At 41.3% G+C, this 15,391-nt stretch overlaps 1 protein-coding gene across 5 annotated transcripts in view; it reads left to right on the top strand.

Moving 5' to 3' along the window:
• ACOXL (acyl-CoA oxidase like) overlaps window positions 1–15,391 on the top strand; it is a 327,931-nt gene that overhangs the window by 295,610 nt on the left and 16,930 nt on the right. For 3 of the 5 annotated variants that reach the window (XM_029937830.1, XM_029937833.1, XM_029937829.1), the window contains one exon: window positions 6,832–6,933. The exons of the other annotated variants lie outside the window; for them this stretch is intronic. In XM_029937830.1, the coding sequence (XP_029793690.1) occupies window positions 6,832–6,933 (102 nt within the window). The remainder of the gene's footprint in view (window positions 1–6,831; window positions 6,934–15,391) is intronic. 5 annotated transcript variants of the gene reach the window in all.

Raw genomic sequence — 15,391 nt, 5'->3', positions numbered from 1 at the left:
ATAGAACTTCTAGTGTATCAGTGAGTAAGAGATGAAAACAGATATCTGTACCTTGTTATGGGTATTAGGCAAAAAGAGTTTAATATTTTGCCATTAAGTAGGATATTAGCTATAAGGGTTTTTTGTTTGTTTTGTTTTTTGGCATGTGTGTGTCTGTGTATGTGTGGTATAGCTGTTCCTAATCAAGTTAAGAAGGTTCACTTCTATTCCCAGTTTCCTAAGAGAATTACAATGATTCATTTTTTTTCTTCTGTCTCTTCATTTACTATATGAAAGATTGTACACTATAGTTTCTTTTGTAAATTTGCTTTTTTTCATTTAAAAATATGTCCTGCAAATCACTCCATATTGGTCCATACAGATCTTCCTTATTCTTTTTCCTAGTTGCACAGTACTCCATTGTTTGGATGTGCATGTTTTATATCCAACTATCCTTGCATTCCCAGGATAAAGCCCACTTGGTCATGGTACATTATTCCTTTTATATACTACTGGGTTCAATTCATTAATATTCCATAGGAGATTTTTAGATCTATCTTCATGAGAAATATTTGTCTATAGTTTTTCTTTCCTACTATATCTTTGCTTAGTTTTGATATCACAGTAATGCTGGCCTCAAAATGAGTTGGGAAGGGTTCTCTCCTCTTCTATTTTCTGGGAAAGACTATGTAGAATTGCTGTTATTCCTTATCTAGATGTTGTGAATAACTTACCATTCTCAATGGAGAATCTTAATATTAAGTTTTGTCTTAGCAGATGGTGCACCTGGTTTTTCACTGCGGTTCACTGTGGTTCCAATGTCAGCTTAGCTCCTAAACTCCTTCAAACTCCTTTGCAGTACTCTTCTGGTCTGTCCCACATGTGCACCTCTCAGTGGTCAGTATGGCACCTGCATTCTCATCTGTATACCAGTTCATTCTCAAAGTATTAAGTAAGGTAATTAGCATTAGATTCATGTTTGCACCCTGGACACAGAGCCCAGCTTATAAGCAGCTTTATGAGGTTACTTTCCCAAGCCCTTTTTCTCCATGACCTCCTTGGTACTTTCTGGTTCCCTGGAGGTAACCTTATTTTCATCCTCCAGCAAGAAATCTGGCGTTTAGTTGTCCCGATCTGCTGCATATGCCTCCAGGGTCAAGCAGTTTGAGGACTAGGGGGAAAAATGAAAGTTGGGGTGTGTGGGTGGCTGAGTGGTTCCAACTTTGGCTCAGGTCATGATCTTGTGGTTCATGGGTTCGAGCTATACACCGGGCTCACTGCTGTTAGACTGTCAGTGCAGAGCCCGCTACAGATCCTCTGTCCCTCTCTCTCTCTGCCTTTCCACTCCCTGCCTCTCTCTCAAAAATAAATACACAGTTTTTTTCAGTGAAAGTCACCACCAGTTTAGTGGTACTTTGAATTCTGGTTCTTTTCCCCAATCTTCCTGCTACTTATTTTTCAGATTTCTCAAATAGCTTTTCCATTCACTCTGCCCAGGAATTATGGCTGCAGTCAGTGGGAGAGACTGGGGAAGTCTTTTACTTCATCTTACCCAGAATAGAGTCTATAGCGTCTATTTTTAGAAAGAGTTGTCTTTTTTTTTTTTAAATTCTGAAAAGTAGAGTTCCTATGGTAAGTATCTTTGAATCCTGAAAAACTTAGTTCCAAGTCTGGCTCTTTAATTCAACTTTCTTGAGGCTCTGTTTCTTCATATATAAATGGAGACTGTGTTAGGAGTCCCCAAGAACACCCTCAGGATTGATGATTTGCTAAAAGGACTTATAGGACCTTTATATATATGTAAAATATGTATACATATCACAGAAGGATATAGATTAAAATAGGCAAAGGGAAAAGGTACAGGGAGTGTAGTCTAGAAAAAACCAATAAGGCTTCCAGCTGTGTTCTTCTTTAGAGTCGTATAGATAGCACTTAATTCTCCCAACAATATGACAACATGACAATGTGACAATATGTGCAAAGTGTTACCAACCAGGATACCCAAGCTTTGGTGTCCAGGGTTTTTATTGGGGTCAGCAGCAGAATATTATTCTGACAATAAAATATATATGGAAAAAAATGTTGTGATTTGGGCCCCATTTTAAGAAGTGACATAAGAGTATGGTGTGCTTCTTGATGGGCATAGATCGAAGGTAGCTACATATAAACAATGAGGAGAGAGGGAATGGGAGGGAAATACTTGCCCAGGGATAAATACAAAAGGATAGCACTTAATCAGTGTCAGGGTGGCTGAGTCCCAGCATAACAGGAGGTTTGACAAATAATCTGATGAAGATTTAAAAGGCCATTTTTAACTACATGTAGAATTTGAAGAAACAGGCTTGTCCTTTGGGGAAGAGAGCTTCAGTGCTACGAGACCGTGAAAAGAAAGCCAAGCCCTTCAACCCTGTAATATTCCCATCTTCTGTCTGAATTGGGAAGCACTTGTAGTTTTGAGAGATCTGAAACCAAAAACAAAAGAGATATCAGAAAATTATAAATGAGCAAATGAATACATTTTTTAAATGGAAAATGTAGATTTGGGGAACTATAGAATTTAAGATTGATATAAACCTAAGTTAAAATTCTAGAAAAAAACTATTCAGGATAGGTTGTGAGCAATTAGAAAATAGTCAACAGGAGCCTATCTGTGTTCACTGTGACTAAGCCTTGCTAAATGAATCTTCCTTCCTTTCTTAACCAAGTTACTAGAAGAGGAAAATCTGGGGAAATTGGTGTCTCTTGACTTTGGCCAACACGTTACCAGACTCTCAGGATATCCTTATGGACAAGCTAGAGAAATATGAGTTAAATGACATCTCATTAAATAGATTCTCAGATACTTGAATCAGAAGACTTAGACCTATTAGCTGAGTTCTAAAGACATAGATGGGACTTGACAAATTTCTAAATATGACACAAACATATTAGGTCATTGAGTCAAGATCCATCTTGAGTCAAGATATGGGGGGCTTGAGGCAGATCATATTGACAAGACGATACTTTAAAAGAAGAAGGAATCAGGGCGCCTGGGTGGCTCAGTCAGTCAGTTGAGCATCCAGCCTCGGCTCAGGTTATGATCTCATGGTTCGTGGGTTCAAGCCCCGCGTCGGGCTCTGTGCTGACTGCTAGCTCAGATCCTGGAGCCTGCTTCGGATTCTGTATCTTCCTCTCTCTCTGACCCTCCCCTGCTCACGCTGTCTCTCTCTCTGTCTCTCAAAATATAAAAAATAAAAAATAAATAAAAGAATAAGGTATCAAAGAATTTTGTTTTTTAAAAAGAAAACATTTTAAATGATCTGTTTAGGGACATTTATATATGTGTGTGTTGATTGAAAACAGTTTATGGGGGAAAAGGCTTCGTTGGAGTTTGTCAAACAAACAAACATTTGATGTTAAACCAAGTAGGTATGATAGTCTTTTATTTATTCAAAAAATACTATGTGACTGCCATAAAAGCAACTTCTGTCTTAACTTGCATTTAAGAGTATAGAATCCTAAACTAGGATGCATTGGTGCTGCTGACACTGTGGTCATGACAGAACATTTGGGTACTCTGCTCAGTTTTCCGTGAGATGCCTTGAGGGAGAGAATTAACACCTAGAAGAGGCCCCCAGGTCCCAGGTGGCAGGAGGGCTGGAAGCCATGTGGTGAGAGGGAATTAACCATTTGTGAAGGTTGATAATCTTGAAGAAAGAAAGACTGAGATGTGGAACAGGTCTTTAAATTTTTTAAGAGCTATTATCTGGATGCTTTCACTGACTCCTATTTTGTTCCTTAGGCAGAAGTTACAGGGTGAATATCTGTGAGTCACAGGAAATTGTGTTTCAGCCAGTCTCTTACAGTGTGTTAGCTCCTTTACCAAGCCTTAGGCATGCAGAGATGAGCAGGATCAGATCACTTTCCTACGGAGCCAACAATCCCCAAATTTATATTCCACAGAGGAGTGGCTTGGTGTGTCATGGCTCTTCCAACAGAGAGACTCTTTTGAGAGCAGGATGCCTCTTAAGCACTGAGCTTCTGTCTATAGAACACAAAAGGAAAGACATTCAGGTCCTGTTTGAGGGTCTGAGGCTGGGCTGATGGTGTCTGGACCTCGATGTGGTCTTCTGGTAGCCACTGAGATCCAAGACGTGTTTACCAGGATAGGCAAAGAAGGCTCTTTAAGGAGAGCCTGAACTGTGTTCAAGGAGAAAAGCAAAAGCTCAAAGCCAGAAAAGTGCCCCTGAGCATCAGATACACAGGAGCCACAGAACGACGACTCAGGAGCCAGCAGAGGGGAGGAGCAAACTAGTGGAGAAGCACAGCGTGTGACTGGTGAAAGCCAGCGGTCTGGAACGAAGCTTGGCAATGGCGTCAACAGTCAGAGGCTTGTTAGGAGCTCCGTGGGACCAAGTGGACTTGGGCCAGAGTAACACAGGACTAGGCTAGCGACTGGACCGCCATCTGTCAGGGGTGTTAGATGGGACTGGTGCCAGATATCCTCTGTTTGGCTCTCTAGCTCTACACTCCACGCTTATGTACCCAGCTCTAGGTCCAGGAAGTTGTCCTGCATAACTTGGATCTGTGGAATCCTTGACCTCTGCATCCAGTTAGCTTCTGCAAACAGGAAGCCTGTTAGAGATTGGAGAGGTGGGGGGAGAAAGAGGTTGGGATATTCCTGCCCTCTGCATGCCTCCCTGTGGGGTCCCTTGGGAGTTCTGTGTTCTGGGGCCGAAGGTCACAGCTCCTCTGAAGATGCCTCTGTCTATAGAGCTGTCCCTGCTGGGATCCAAGAGCTACTCCCTGCCTTCCTCCCTTGAGCCCTAGAGCTGGTAACAGTTCCAGAGACACTAGCTCTGGGGTACTGCACTACCCTTTGTGGCTTGCCTACAACTTGCCCACACCTTCATGAAAAACATTTATTAAACTCTTCTTGAATCACCCTAATATGAAAATGTCATCTGCTTCTTGATTGTAGCTTGGCTGACACAGGATTCTGGATTGAGTGAGATTTATTTCAAAAAATCCTTATATTTCTGTGGTTCTAGATTTCTTATCACTGACATTATAGGTTTATAGACCCAGGAGTGATGAGAATTAACTTTCTATACCTTGGAATTCACAGAAGTATTTCTATAGTGGATGTAAAATTCACCTAGATATTTGTGGTTCAGTGTAGCCACAGAAGCTATACAGTTTATCATTTTTATAAGAATTCGTGTTATTGGATAGCCAATCATGGAAAGAGCCTAAATGTCCATCAGCTGATGAATGGATAAAGAGGATGTGGTTTATATATACAATGGAATACTACATGGCAATGAGAAAGAATGAAATATGGCCATTCATAGCAAAGTGGATAGACCTTGAGGGTGTCATGCTAAGTGAAATAAGTCAGGAAGAGAAGGACAGATACCATATGTTTTCACTCATAGGTCTAACAGGAGAAACCTAACAGAGGATCATGGGAAGGGGAAGGGGGGTAAAAGAGTTAGGGAGAGGGAGGGAGGCAAATCATGAGAGACTCTTGAATACTGAAAACAAACTGAGGGCTGAAGAGAGAGGGAGAAAGGGGAAGGGGAGTGATGGTCATGGAGGAGGGCACTTGTGGGGAAGAACACTGGGTGTTTATGGAAACCCACTTGACAATAAACTATAAATTTTTTAAAAGAGGAATTCATGTTATTGGGATGTATGACAGGATTTTTAGTTGCTTTTACTACATAGGCAGGGTCAGCAAACATCTCTTTACGGCTCTTCTATAAAAGAGCCAAAGGTAGCTTCCACTAGCCAAGCAGAACATTGGCAAGGTCATAAAAGAGCCATAATTAATCTTAAATATCTTTCACAGACAAGTTACTAAGCCATACTGTGACCCCTTCTGGGAAGATTGAACAGTGGAGGCTCTCCATAATGATGCTATTTCAAGAATGTCCCAGAACCTCAGGAAAAGAAGGAAGTCTATGACTTCAAACTGTATAATATCTGAGCCTGATGATCCACAGAAAACATTGTCTTCTGGTGTGAAGATCGTTTCCATTTGACTGTGAATAAAAGGGTTTTGTTGTTGCTTGGGCAGATTTTGATATAATTTTACACTAAAGAGTCATTGTCTTTTAGAGATACACAGTGAAAAGTTTATGGATGAAAGAATATGACGAACTTTGCCTCACTATAATACAGAATGGGGGGAAGAGGTGGAAGTACTTTATACTATTCTCTCCGCTTTTGTGTAATTTTTAAATTATTGAATATTAACTGCTAAATGAAGAGTTAATTAAAAAGTTGCTTCTTGATACAGGAAAGCTCATTTATGACTGCTCGAGCCCCCTGACATCATGAAGTTCTGTGTGTAGGTTTCAGAAGCATAATAGGAAAAACATATTGAAACAAATGTAAATGAGGAATGCTATTTTTATGAAAGTTTAATGAAACCAGGCTCAATGGAAACTATCAAGATAACATTTAGAATGTACATTTAGAATATTTTTTCATGAATTGAAGAGGAAAGCAAACAAAAACACTGCATTCATGTTTTAAAATATATTATACATGGACTTTGCTTCTGAATAACCTGGGAAGAGAGAGGACGAGATGAGGTCATAGATGAAACATGTTTGGCCACGAATTCATATTTGTTGAATTGGGGGAATGGTCACATGGCAGCTCATTGCTTTACATTTTTATAGAAATTTTTTTAAATAAAACACATACTGCACATTGAAAATGTGATGATCTTAAACTGAGGAAGTATTAACTTTTATGATTGAATGAAATGGAATAATATGCTATTTCTTTCTCCTCCCTAGATTCTGCATTTTCTCATATATTACTATGTGTTCATTTCTCTCCTCTTCCCCCATGCCTTAGTTTTGTCTGCTATATGGAACCAAGCTGGTATTCCAGGAGCGAGCCTGGTATCTAGAACATAAATACTTGACCCCCACGGCCAGCACGAGGATTAGGAGTCAGGTAAGGGTCCCTGATGTGCAGAAGAAACCCTTTGTGCATCAGCCGTCAGCTCGTTGCTTTCTTAGAAAACAGTCCTGTCAATCTTTTATCAGTTTCCACTCATGGATTTTTATGTCTCTGGGACTTCACCTACATGTTTTCATTGCCTACCCATGATCATATTACACTCCCGAGTTTAAGTGACAAGGAAATGATTCACTGTGCATGAACTTTCTGACATGAAAAGCAGAAGAGGGAATCAAAAACATTTTCCTTGTCTTGGCAAAAAAAAAAATGTATTAAGTGATTTCCATTTTTCTGCTTCTTAGCAAAACCTATTAATTCATTCTTCATATTAGAAAAAAGACCTCTGGTATGTTTATGTCAGTGGTAGTCATGGAAATTCAATGTGATGGCTACAGAGTACCTGAAAATGAAGATAGAGCCAGTGAACCACCACAATGCTGCTCTAAAGAAAAAGAATATAAAACAGCATAATCATGTATGAAACACATTTTCTGTTTTCTGACAGCTTCTCTTCCAGGCCCCCCATTAGATGCTGTAACATAAGCAGATATATGTGCTCAGACTTTGCCTTCAAAGGAGCTCATTATATTTGAGGCCACAACACTGACTTTAAAACACGAAGAACGAGGCAGCTGGTGGCCTTGATTTGGGCTCAGGTCATGATCCCAGAATTATGAGATCAAGCCCCGCACTGGGCTTAGTGCTGAGGATGGAGCCCTCTTGGGATTCTTTCTCTCTCTCTCCCTCTGCCCCTCTCCCAGGCTCATGCTCTCTCTCTCTAAAATAAAATTAAAACTTAAAAAAAATTTTTTTAGCCACAAATAACAACACAAAGGAGCAGAGGCTTCCCAAATAATAAGTTCAGAGTTCAGAGGACAGAGATCACTTAGGAGCAAATGTCATTCTTGTGCTAGACTTTCAAGAACGAAAAATTCCAACTAACTGGTAGTTCAACGGAGGAGGAGGAAATGCAGTTGAGCCTTTATATGGGGTTGGTGACATGAGGAAAATCATAGAAACAGGAGTACTTAGGACAGACACGTTGAGAAACAGCAAGGAGAGCAGTTTGGCTGATGTCTCAAGTGAAAGCCTAGAGAGGTCTGCGGGAACCGGATCATGGCGGACACTAGAGAACCTTGAAGAATCATTCTCCTTTTCAGGGGAACGAGAATTCTGAAGAAGAGCATATGTAAAGATGTTTCAGTTATCTGTGGCTGTGTAACAAAGGACCCCAAAACTTAGTGGCTTAGAAGAGCCAGTTATTATGTGTCATGATTCTGCATCTGAACACGGCTCAGCTGGATGGTTCTCCCATGAGGTACCTGTCAAGGCTATGAAGATGCCATCTTCTCTCATGGCAGTCACCTCAGCTGGTGGCAGGAACATCTCGGGGCTGCTGGACAACTGTCTCCTTCTGTGTGACCTGGTGTGGGCTTCCTCGTAGCATGGCAGTGTCAGGAGGGCTGAGTGTTTTACTTGATGATGGGCTTCCAAAGAGGAAGTGGAAGATGCCGGTCATCTCAAGACTGGGCCCACTGCTGACATAGTGTTGCTTTAGCTGCGTTCTGTTGGCCCAGGGAACTCACAGGCGAGCACAGATTTGGACTAGAGAAGAGACTTCCCCTCTCATTGTGAGGAGCAGCGTACACAGCATGCACATACAGGGAAGGAAAAATTGACAGCAGCTCTCTTTGGAGACTGACTACCTTCTACAAAGAAAATGCCCACTTTGGGGAGAGAAAAGAATACTTTTAATTTTTAAAAAAAAAAGGCTATATGAAGGAAGATTTTAAGTCCATGCAATGAGGAATTTCAGTGATATAGAATAGATAAATAATACATCAAAAGAATATTGAGTAAAAGAAACCAAGTTCACATACAACATTGAAGTGCTTTTGTATTCTATTTGTGCAACATGCTTTCCACACTTTTTATTTCCTGGAGAGCAGCCTGGGAGATAAGCAGGGAACAGGCACATTTTAAAACAAAGTTTATCTATGGAGCTAATGTGGGCTGCTCAGACCTATGGGACATCTCAAGGCCTTCTTTTGCAGGTCTCAGTGCCGCCAGCCATGAGCACTCACCTCTTCTCTGGGCCTTCTCCCTGTTCCCAGAGAGGAGAGGGTGATGTAGCCCGTTACCAATGCTTCTCTGCTCGCTTCTGCCACACCCTTTTGCAGAGATTTCAAGTTTTCAGAGACATTATTACTAGCTTCTTTTCGTTAAAATATCTGGGACCCTTGGCCAATTGGAGGTGCTTAACAGGAGTGGGCTTGTGAAGGGTGGAAAGACCAAGGGGATGATTAATATTACTGCAACTTATCTAGGTGCTTTACATGATAACTTTCCAAGTTTATTGATTCTTTCTTTAGGTGCATCTAATGTTCTGACTAATTCGTCCCCTAAATTTTTAATCCTGTTAGGATTTTTATTTTAAAAAATCTTTTTTCTTTTCTGTTTTATATCATTTATGTCACTTTTTAGTTTCTTATCCCCTAAAGATATATTTAATTTTGCCTTGATTTCTTTATGCATTGAAGCCTAGTTATTTTATAGTCTATAGCTAATGATTCTAATATCTTAAGACTTTCCCAGTCTATTTCTTTTTGTCTATTATTTCTGTTATGTGTATAATTATTTTTTAATATGTGTTGGTCATTGTTATTGGAAAATGATTTGTGAGATACACGTGAAGGCCAAATTGAAAGCATCTTCTTCCCCTTTATAAAGCATCTAATGGTGCTCTCAATTTAAGACCCACCTTAAACCAAACTCAAGGCTTGAGGTTTATTGTAAGACTTCAAGAACTCAAATAGGAGCATAATTTCTTCACTGTCCCCCAGGGTTAAAGCTGTTTGGCATCCAGCTTATCGTAGCAAGGATCTCCTATCAAATTTCTTGCCTAGTGCTAGCCCTGATTTTAACTGTCATCACCCCTTCCCCGACCCCAGCAACCATGAGGCTGTCAAAGTGGAAATTCAAAATGGCTGGAAGTGGTAAATACCTTCAGGGTAAATGCAGTTTTCTTACTTGTTTATTTCTTTTGGTTCCTACTCTCCCATAATTATTGCCATTATTATTTTGTCAGATCATTGGTACTTTGAAGAGGATGCCTATATTTTCTCTAAGAATTTTGGTTGTTTTCAGCAGAATGGTAGGGGGAAAATCTAGCGCTCTAAGATCAGAAACAAAATTCCTTCAATGTTATACCACTTGACCCCACGACTGCTCTTTAAGTAATTTTCATTATATTTACACAGATGAGGAAATGGAAACCCAACATGGCAAAGTAACTTGCCCAGTGTAACACAGCTAGTAAAAAGCCCATATCTTCCTGACTCCAAACATTTTCACTTATTTTATCTGGATAAAAATCAGCAGTAGCTAATAACAATAAGGACACTCAGTGTCCAGTTCTTGGTTTCTAAGACCACTTTCCAATAAAAGGAAGCAGAGTCCTTGAAGAAATGGCTGACTCCAAGCCTGGGACGATGCACATATAAGATAGGCCTGAAGCATCTCTCAGTGGTAGAAAGTAAGAAAGTGCTCAAAACGAAAACTAAAACAAAACATCCCATAATTGTGGGGTTATGTCAAAGGGACACTAGAATGAGCTAACATAGAGTTCCCAATGGCCAAAGCTGGAACAGTTTGTCACAATAAATAACGTAGCATTGGATTATAACCCCAAGTATAAAATAATTAAGTACAAGTCCATAATGATGTAAATAAATGATGAAATAGATAAATAAGTGGGGTTAAAAAAAGACTAGTCTTTCTTACTAATGTATGTAGATACTTCCCCCTTCAGTAAATGAAACCTAATTCATGTCCCTTGAGTGTGGGTTGGACTCCATGGCTTTCTTTTCTTTTCTTTGGTTTTCTTTTCGTTTCTTTTCTCTTCCTTTCCTTTCCTTTCTTTTCTTATTTATTGATTTTTAATAATTTATTGTCAAATTAGCTAACATACGGTGTATATAGTGTAGTCTTGGCTTCAGGAGTGGACTCCCGTGATTCATCACTTACATACAATGCCCAGTGCTCCTCCCAACAAGTACCCTCCTCAATGCCCATCACATGGCCATTTCCCCCACCCTCCACCCCTATCAACCCTATCAACCCTCAGTTTGTTGTCTGTATTTAAGAGTCTCTTCTGGCTTGCCTCCCTCTCTGTTGTAACTTATTTTTCCTTCCCTTCCCTATGGTCTTCTATTAAGTTTATCACATTCCACTTGTTAGTGAAAATGTATGATATCTGCCTTTCTCTGACTGACTTATTTCACTCAGCATAACACCCTCCAGTCCCGTCCACATCGTTACAAATGGCAAGGTTTCATTCTTTGTCATTGCCAGGTAGTATTCCTGTGTGTGTGTGTGTGTGTGTGTGTGTGTGTGTGTGTGTGTGTGTGTGTACCATATCTTCTTTATCCATTCATCAGTTGATGGACATTTGGGCTCAATTGACTAACATTGGGGTACACGTGCACCTACAAATCAGCTCTCCCGTATCCTTTGGATAAATTCCTAGTAGTGCTATTACTGCATTTCTATTTTTAAGTTTTGAGGAACCTCCACTCTGTTTTCCAGAGTGGCCGCACCAGTTTGCATTCCCACGAATAGTACAAAAGAGTTCCCCTTTCTCCACATCCTTGCCAACATTTGTTGTTTCCTGAGTTGTTCATTTTAGCCACTCTAATCAGTGTGAATAGGTTTTCTTTTAAAGACCAGAGCACTGACAGGGAAAACAGTTACTTTACAGTGGAGAACTCTGGCGGATTCCACCTTAACCAAGTGCAGTACGTGATAATCGTGGCCGTTGTGTTGATGACATGTGCTTGTGATATTATGTGGTGAAAACAGCACTTCACCCTTCCCCAAGAATATCAGTACCCCAGTCCAATCATGAGAGAAAAAATGTCAGATTAACCAGATGGAAATACGGTTTACACAATACCTACCCAGTCCTCCTCAAACTGTCAGTGCATGAAAGACAAGGAAAAACTAAGAAACCAATGCCGGCCAGAGGAGACTTATGGAGTCTTGATAACTAAATGCAATGCAGTGTCCGGGACCAAGTCCTGGAAGAGAAAAAGGACATTAGTAGAAAAACCAGTGAAATATGAATAAATTGTAGTTTGCTAGTATTAACATACCCATAGTGACCTCTTAGTTTTTACAGTGGACCATAGTTCTGTAAAATGTTAACATTTGGAGAAACCAAGTGAAGGCACATGAGAATGCTCCATATTATCTTTGGAACTTTTCCATAAATCTAAAAGTATTCCAAAATAAAAAGTTTATTAAAAGAATAATAAAGCATCAGGAAATAGCAATCAGCCGGGCTGATTATAAATAATAAAACTTCAGAACACCCAGGAGTTCCTCTGCAGCTCTGGGCTCTGATAATGAGCAATGCATGTATTTATGCTAAAAGAAAACAAAACTTAATTTCATTCTCAGAAATATCTTCCAGGTAAGTAAGGCTGATCTAATCCACATTCAACAAATGAGTAAAACTAAGAAACGGCGAAGTTAAAAGACTGCCCAAGATTCTGGCTGAGCCCAGAAGCCGGAACTCCTGATCCCAGATGCAGGTGGATAAGCGTCACCCTGCTTGTCTGCATGGGGCACTCCACACCCGAGTTCGAAAGCTTCCCGAGGCCTGCCTGATGTCCCGGAGTACGTAAAACCCATCCACGAATTCCAGAAGCAGCACAAGGGCCCTGTTGTCCAACTGGAGCCCGTAGGGGAAGGGGTTGAGTTGGGCTTTGATTTCTTTTTAAACTCAAGCTGATCCCTCATGCCCTTCATAGCTATGATAACGAACTCCTTTCTTTTGTCTGGAGCTCCACCCTTGACAGAGCTCCTCCACATTCCTTATGCCCTGTAATCCCCACAGGCCCCCTGCAATGTGGATAGCTGTGAATCCACTTTATGGACTGGGAGGCTAAGGCTGACTAACTGCTGATGCAGGCGGTGTAATGGGGAGGCTTTTGGACTCCAGTACACTGCTGTCCTCAGTGTTCCCAGGCTAGATCTATAGGACGAGCTGGCGCCACCTTTACATCCTCAAAGTAGGTAGGGCCTTGACTCAAAGGCAGTCCTGTGGCAATACCCCCAGGACTCCATCATAACCATGCTCCTAAATTGGGGCACCTGGGTTGCTCCATTGGTTGAGTGTCTTACTCTTGATTTCAGCTCAGGTCATGGTCTTGTGTTTCATGGGTTTGAGCCCTGCATTGAGCTCTGTGTTGACAGCATGGAGCCTGCTTGGGATTCTCTCTCTCTCTTTCTCTCTGCCCCTCCTGCTTGCTCTCACTGTGTCTCTTGAAATGGATAAATAAAAAAAACAAACAAACAGTGCTCCTAGGTGAAAGATTTCTGTGCCCTTTCCATTAGGTACATTAGCAGAGATACGTGTAAAACAAATGCGTGCTTTGTTCTTGGAAAATTTAGTGTCCAGGCATTATCCTGTTTCATTCTTCATTAACCTAGACATTTGGGTTTATTTTTCTTCAGATAGTGATCAGCGTTAGGGAGTAACAATCAGCCAAGGCTCATTTTAAGAAGGCAAGCCTTTCAAAATAATCTACCAGTTAATAATTGTGTATCTCCACTAAAATCAGCTTCATTTGCTTAAAAAAAGGGAGAGAGAGATAAAACAAAACAAATACTTCAACTTCTTAAAATAGTGTGTTTTATTGCAAATGAATATTTGGGCTTGAGTCCTCTGCTTTTACACCAGCCTTTAAATCTGTTTTAGATAGAGGAACCTCAGTTTTCTCATTGGAGTGTTTGTGCCCTGAATTCTCGGGCACAGCTGTCCTGCTCTCTAGTGCCCACCAGCACTGGCACATGACTCTCGGTGACATGCAAAGAAAAAGCAAGTACATTAGACATGTGGTCAGTTCATGCCAAGAAATCAACACAGGAGGAAGCTTTAAAGTTTATGTGAGTTGAGAGAACCACAGCCCAGCTGTGGGCTGCAGATCAAAAAAGACCCTATTCAGTGTGGTGAGAATAATACCTAGAAAAATGTTGAATCAGGTTCTATTTCCTGCCCTAAACCCAAATAATGGAACCACGTGAGAAAGCATATTCTACAGGATCTGCAGGGAGGTTGGGGAGGGCTGCATAGCCCAGCCCAGACGTAAGGAGGGCCACCCTTTGCACCTTCCAGAGGCGATGGGAGAGTGCCTGTAAGAGTAACAATGTTCAAAACCAAAAATTCATTCAGGAAGAGAGAAAATAAATACTAATCATGACCATGTCTTGACAGCAATCTTGACAACTCCCCCCCCCCCCCCGCCCGCCCTGGTATTTGACCATATTATACCCGAATGTTGCCTTGATGTCCTGCTTGAGCCGTGACCTGTCAATTCTTCCCTAAGTGCAGTTTCTGCTGGGGCAACAGATGGATGGCACCTTGTCCCATCTAAGTCATTCTCCCATGCCTTCAAGACCGTTTTCATTTTGGTGTGCCCACTGATGTGCTAGGGTGGAACCCAGATTCAGCACTGGAACAGTGGCCAGCAGGACAAGCCTAAGTCCTCTTCTGCACCCTTACCAGCAAGTGCACACAGGAACGGCCCCAGCCCCTGGCAGCCTTGGTCTGTTCCCCTGAAAGGGACCATCCCTTCTCTCTGTGTGTGAGAGAGTGGCTCAGGGACCCAGTTGTAGCAAGGAGCCCCAGGGGAGCCTGGTGATGACAAGTGATCTCTTAGGTTATATCTGTTCGAGTCTATGACAAGCACTAAGACTTGGGGTTTGGTTTCAGTTTAGTCAGTCAAGTGGTTGAATCATCACAGGGGGAAATCATTCAAGTCCAATGACTGACAGGTCATTCAGGTACTTCTGACCAGAGGTATCACATTGGTTTCAATGACACCTTGATTTATTCTTAGGAAATGTGGCTTGGAGTAAGAATGTGCAGAAGTGTGGCAGACACCAGCCCCCAGAAGCCAAGACACTACTTAGGTCCTTCAAATTTAGAAGATGGATCACACTCCTTATTTGCTATTTTGAACTAAGCATAGAATATAAACTCAGTCATTGCCTTGTGGCCAAAAGGCTTGGGGTAGAAGAAACAAAACAGGAAGAAACCTTAAGGAGGAGTTCCAAGCTGGAAAAATGGTGTTGGGGTGTTAGCCCTTTTCAAATCTCAGCTTCAAGAACATGTACCTTATACCTGTACCTGTGATGCTTAGAAATGGTACACCTGCCCTTCCCTTCCTACGTATAGCTGCTTTCCATGCTGCTTCTGTTAAAGCCGCCTTTTCAATGGACACTGAGATTTCCTATTTTTCTATTTCCCGTTCCCCAAACCACCTGCATCAAGGCATCTTAACAGATGCTCAGGTACCAGAAACAAATACAACACAAACTGGGGTTTTAGGCGTAGGATGGTAAAACACACTTGGACAGGGAAAGGAAGGTAGGGTTTCTCAGCTCT

This window comes from Suricata suricatta, chromosome 4, assembly GCF_006229205.1.
Source record: "Suricata suricatta isolate VVHF042 chromosome 4, meerkat_22Aug2017_6uvM2_HiC, whole genome shotgun sequence".
In the NCBI taxonomy this organism is placed as follows: Eukaryota; Metazoa; Chordata; class Mammalia; order Carnivora; family Herpestidae; genus Suricata; species Suricata suricatta.
Note: the sequence above shows the minus strand (reverse complement) of the source record. Positions and strands in the feature narration are given on the sequence as shown.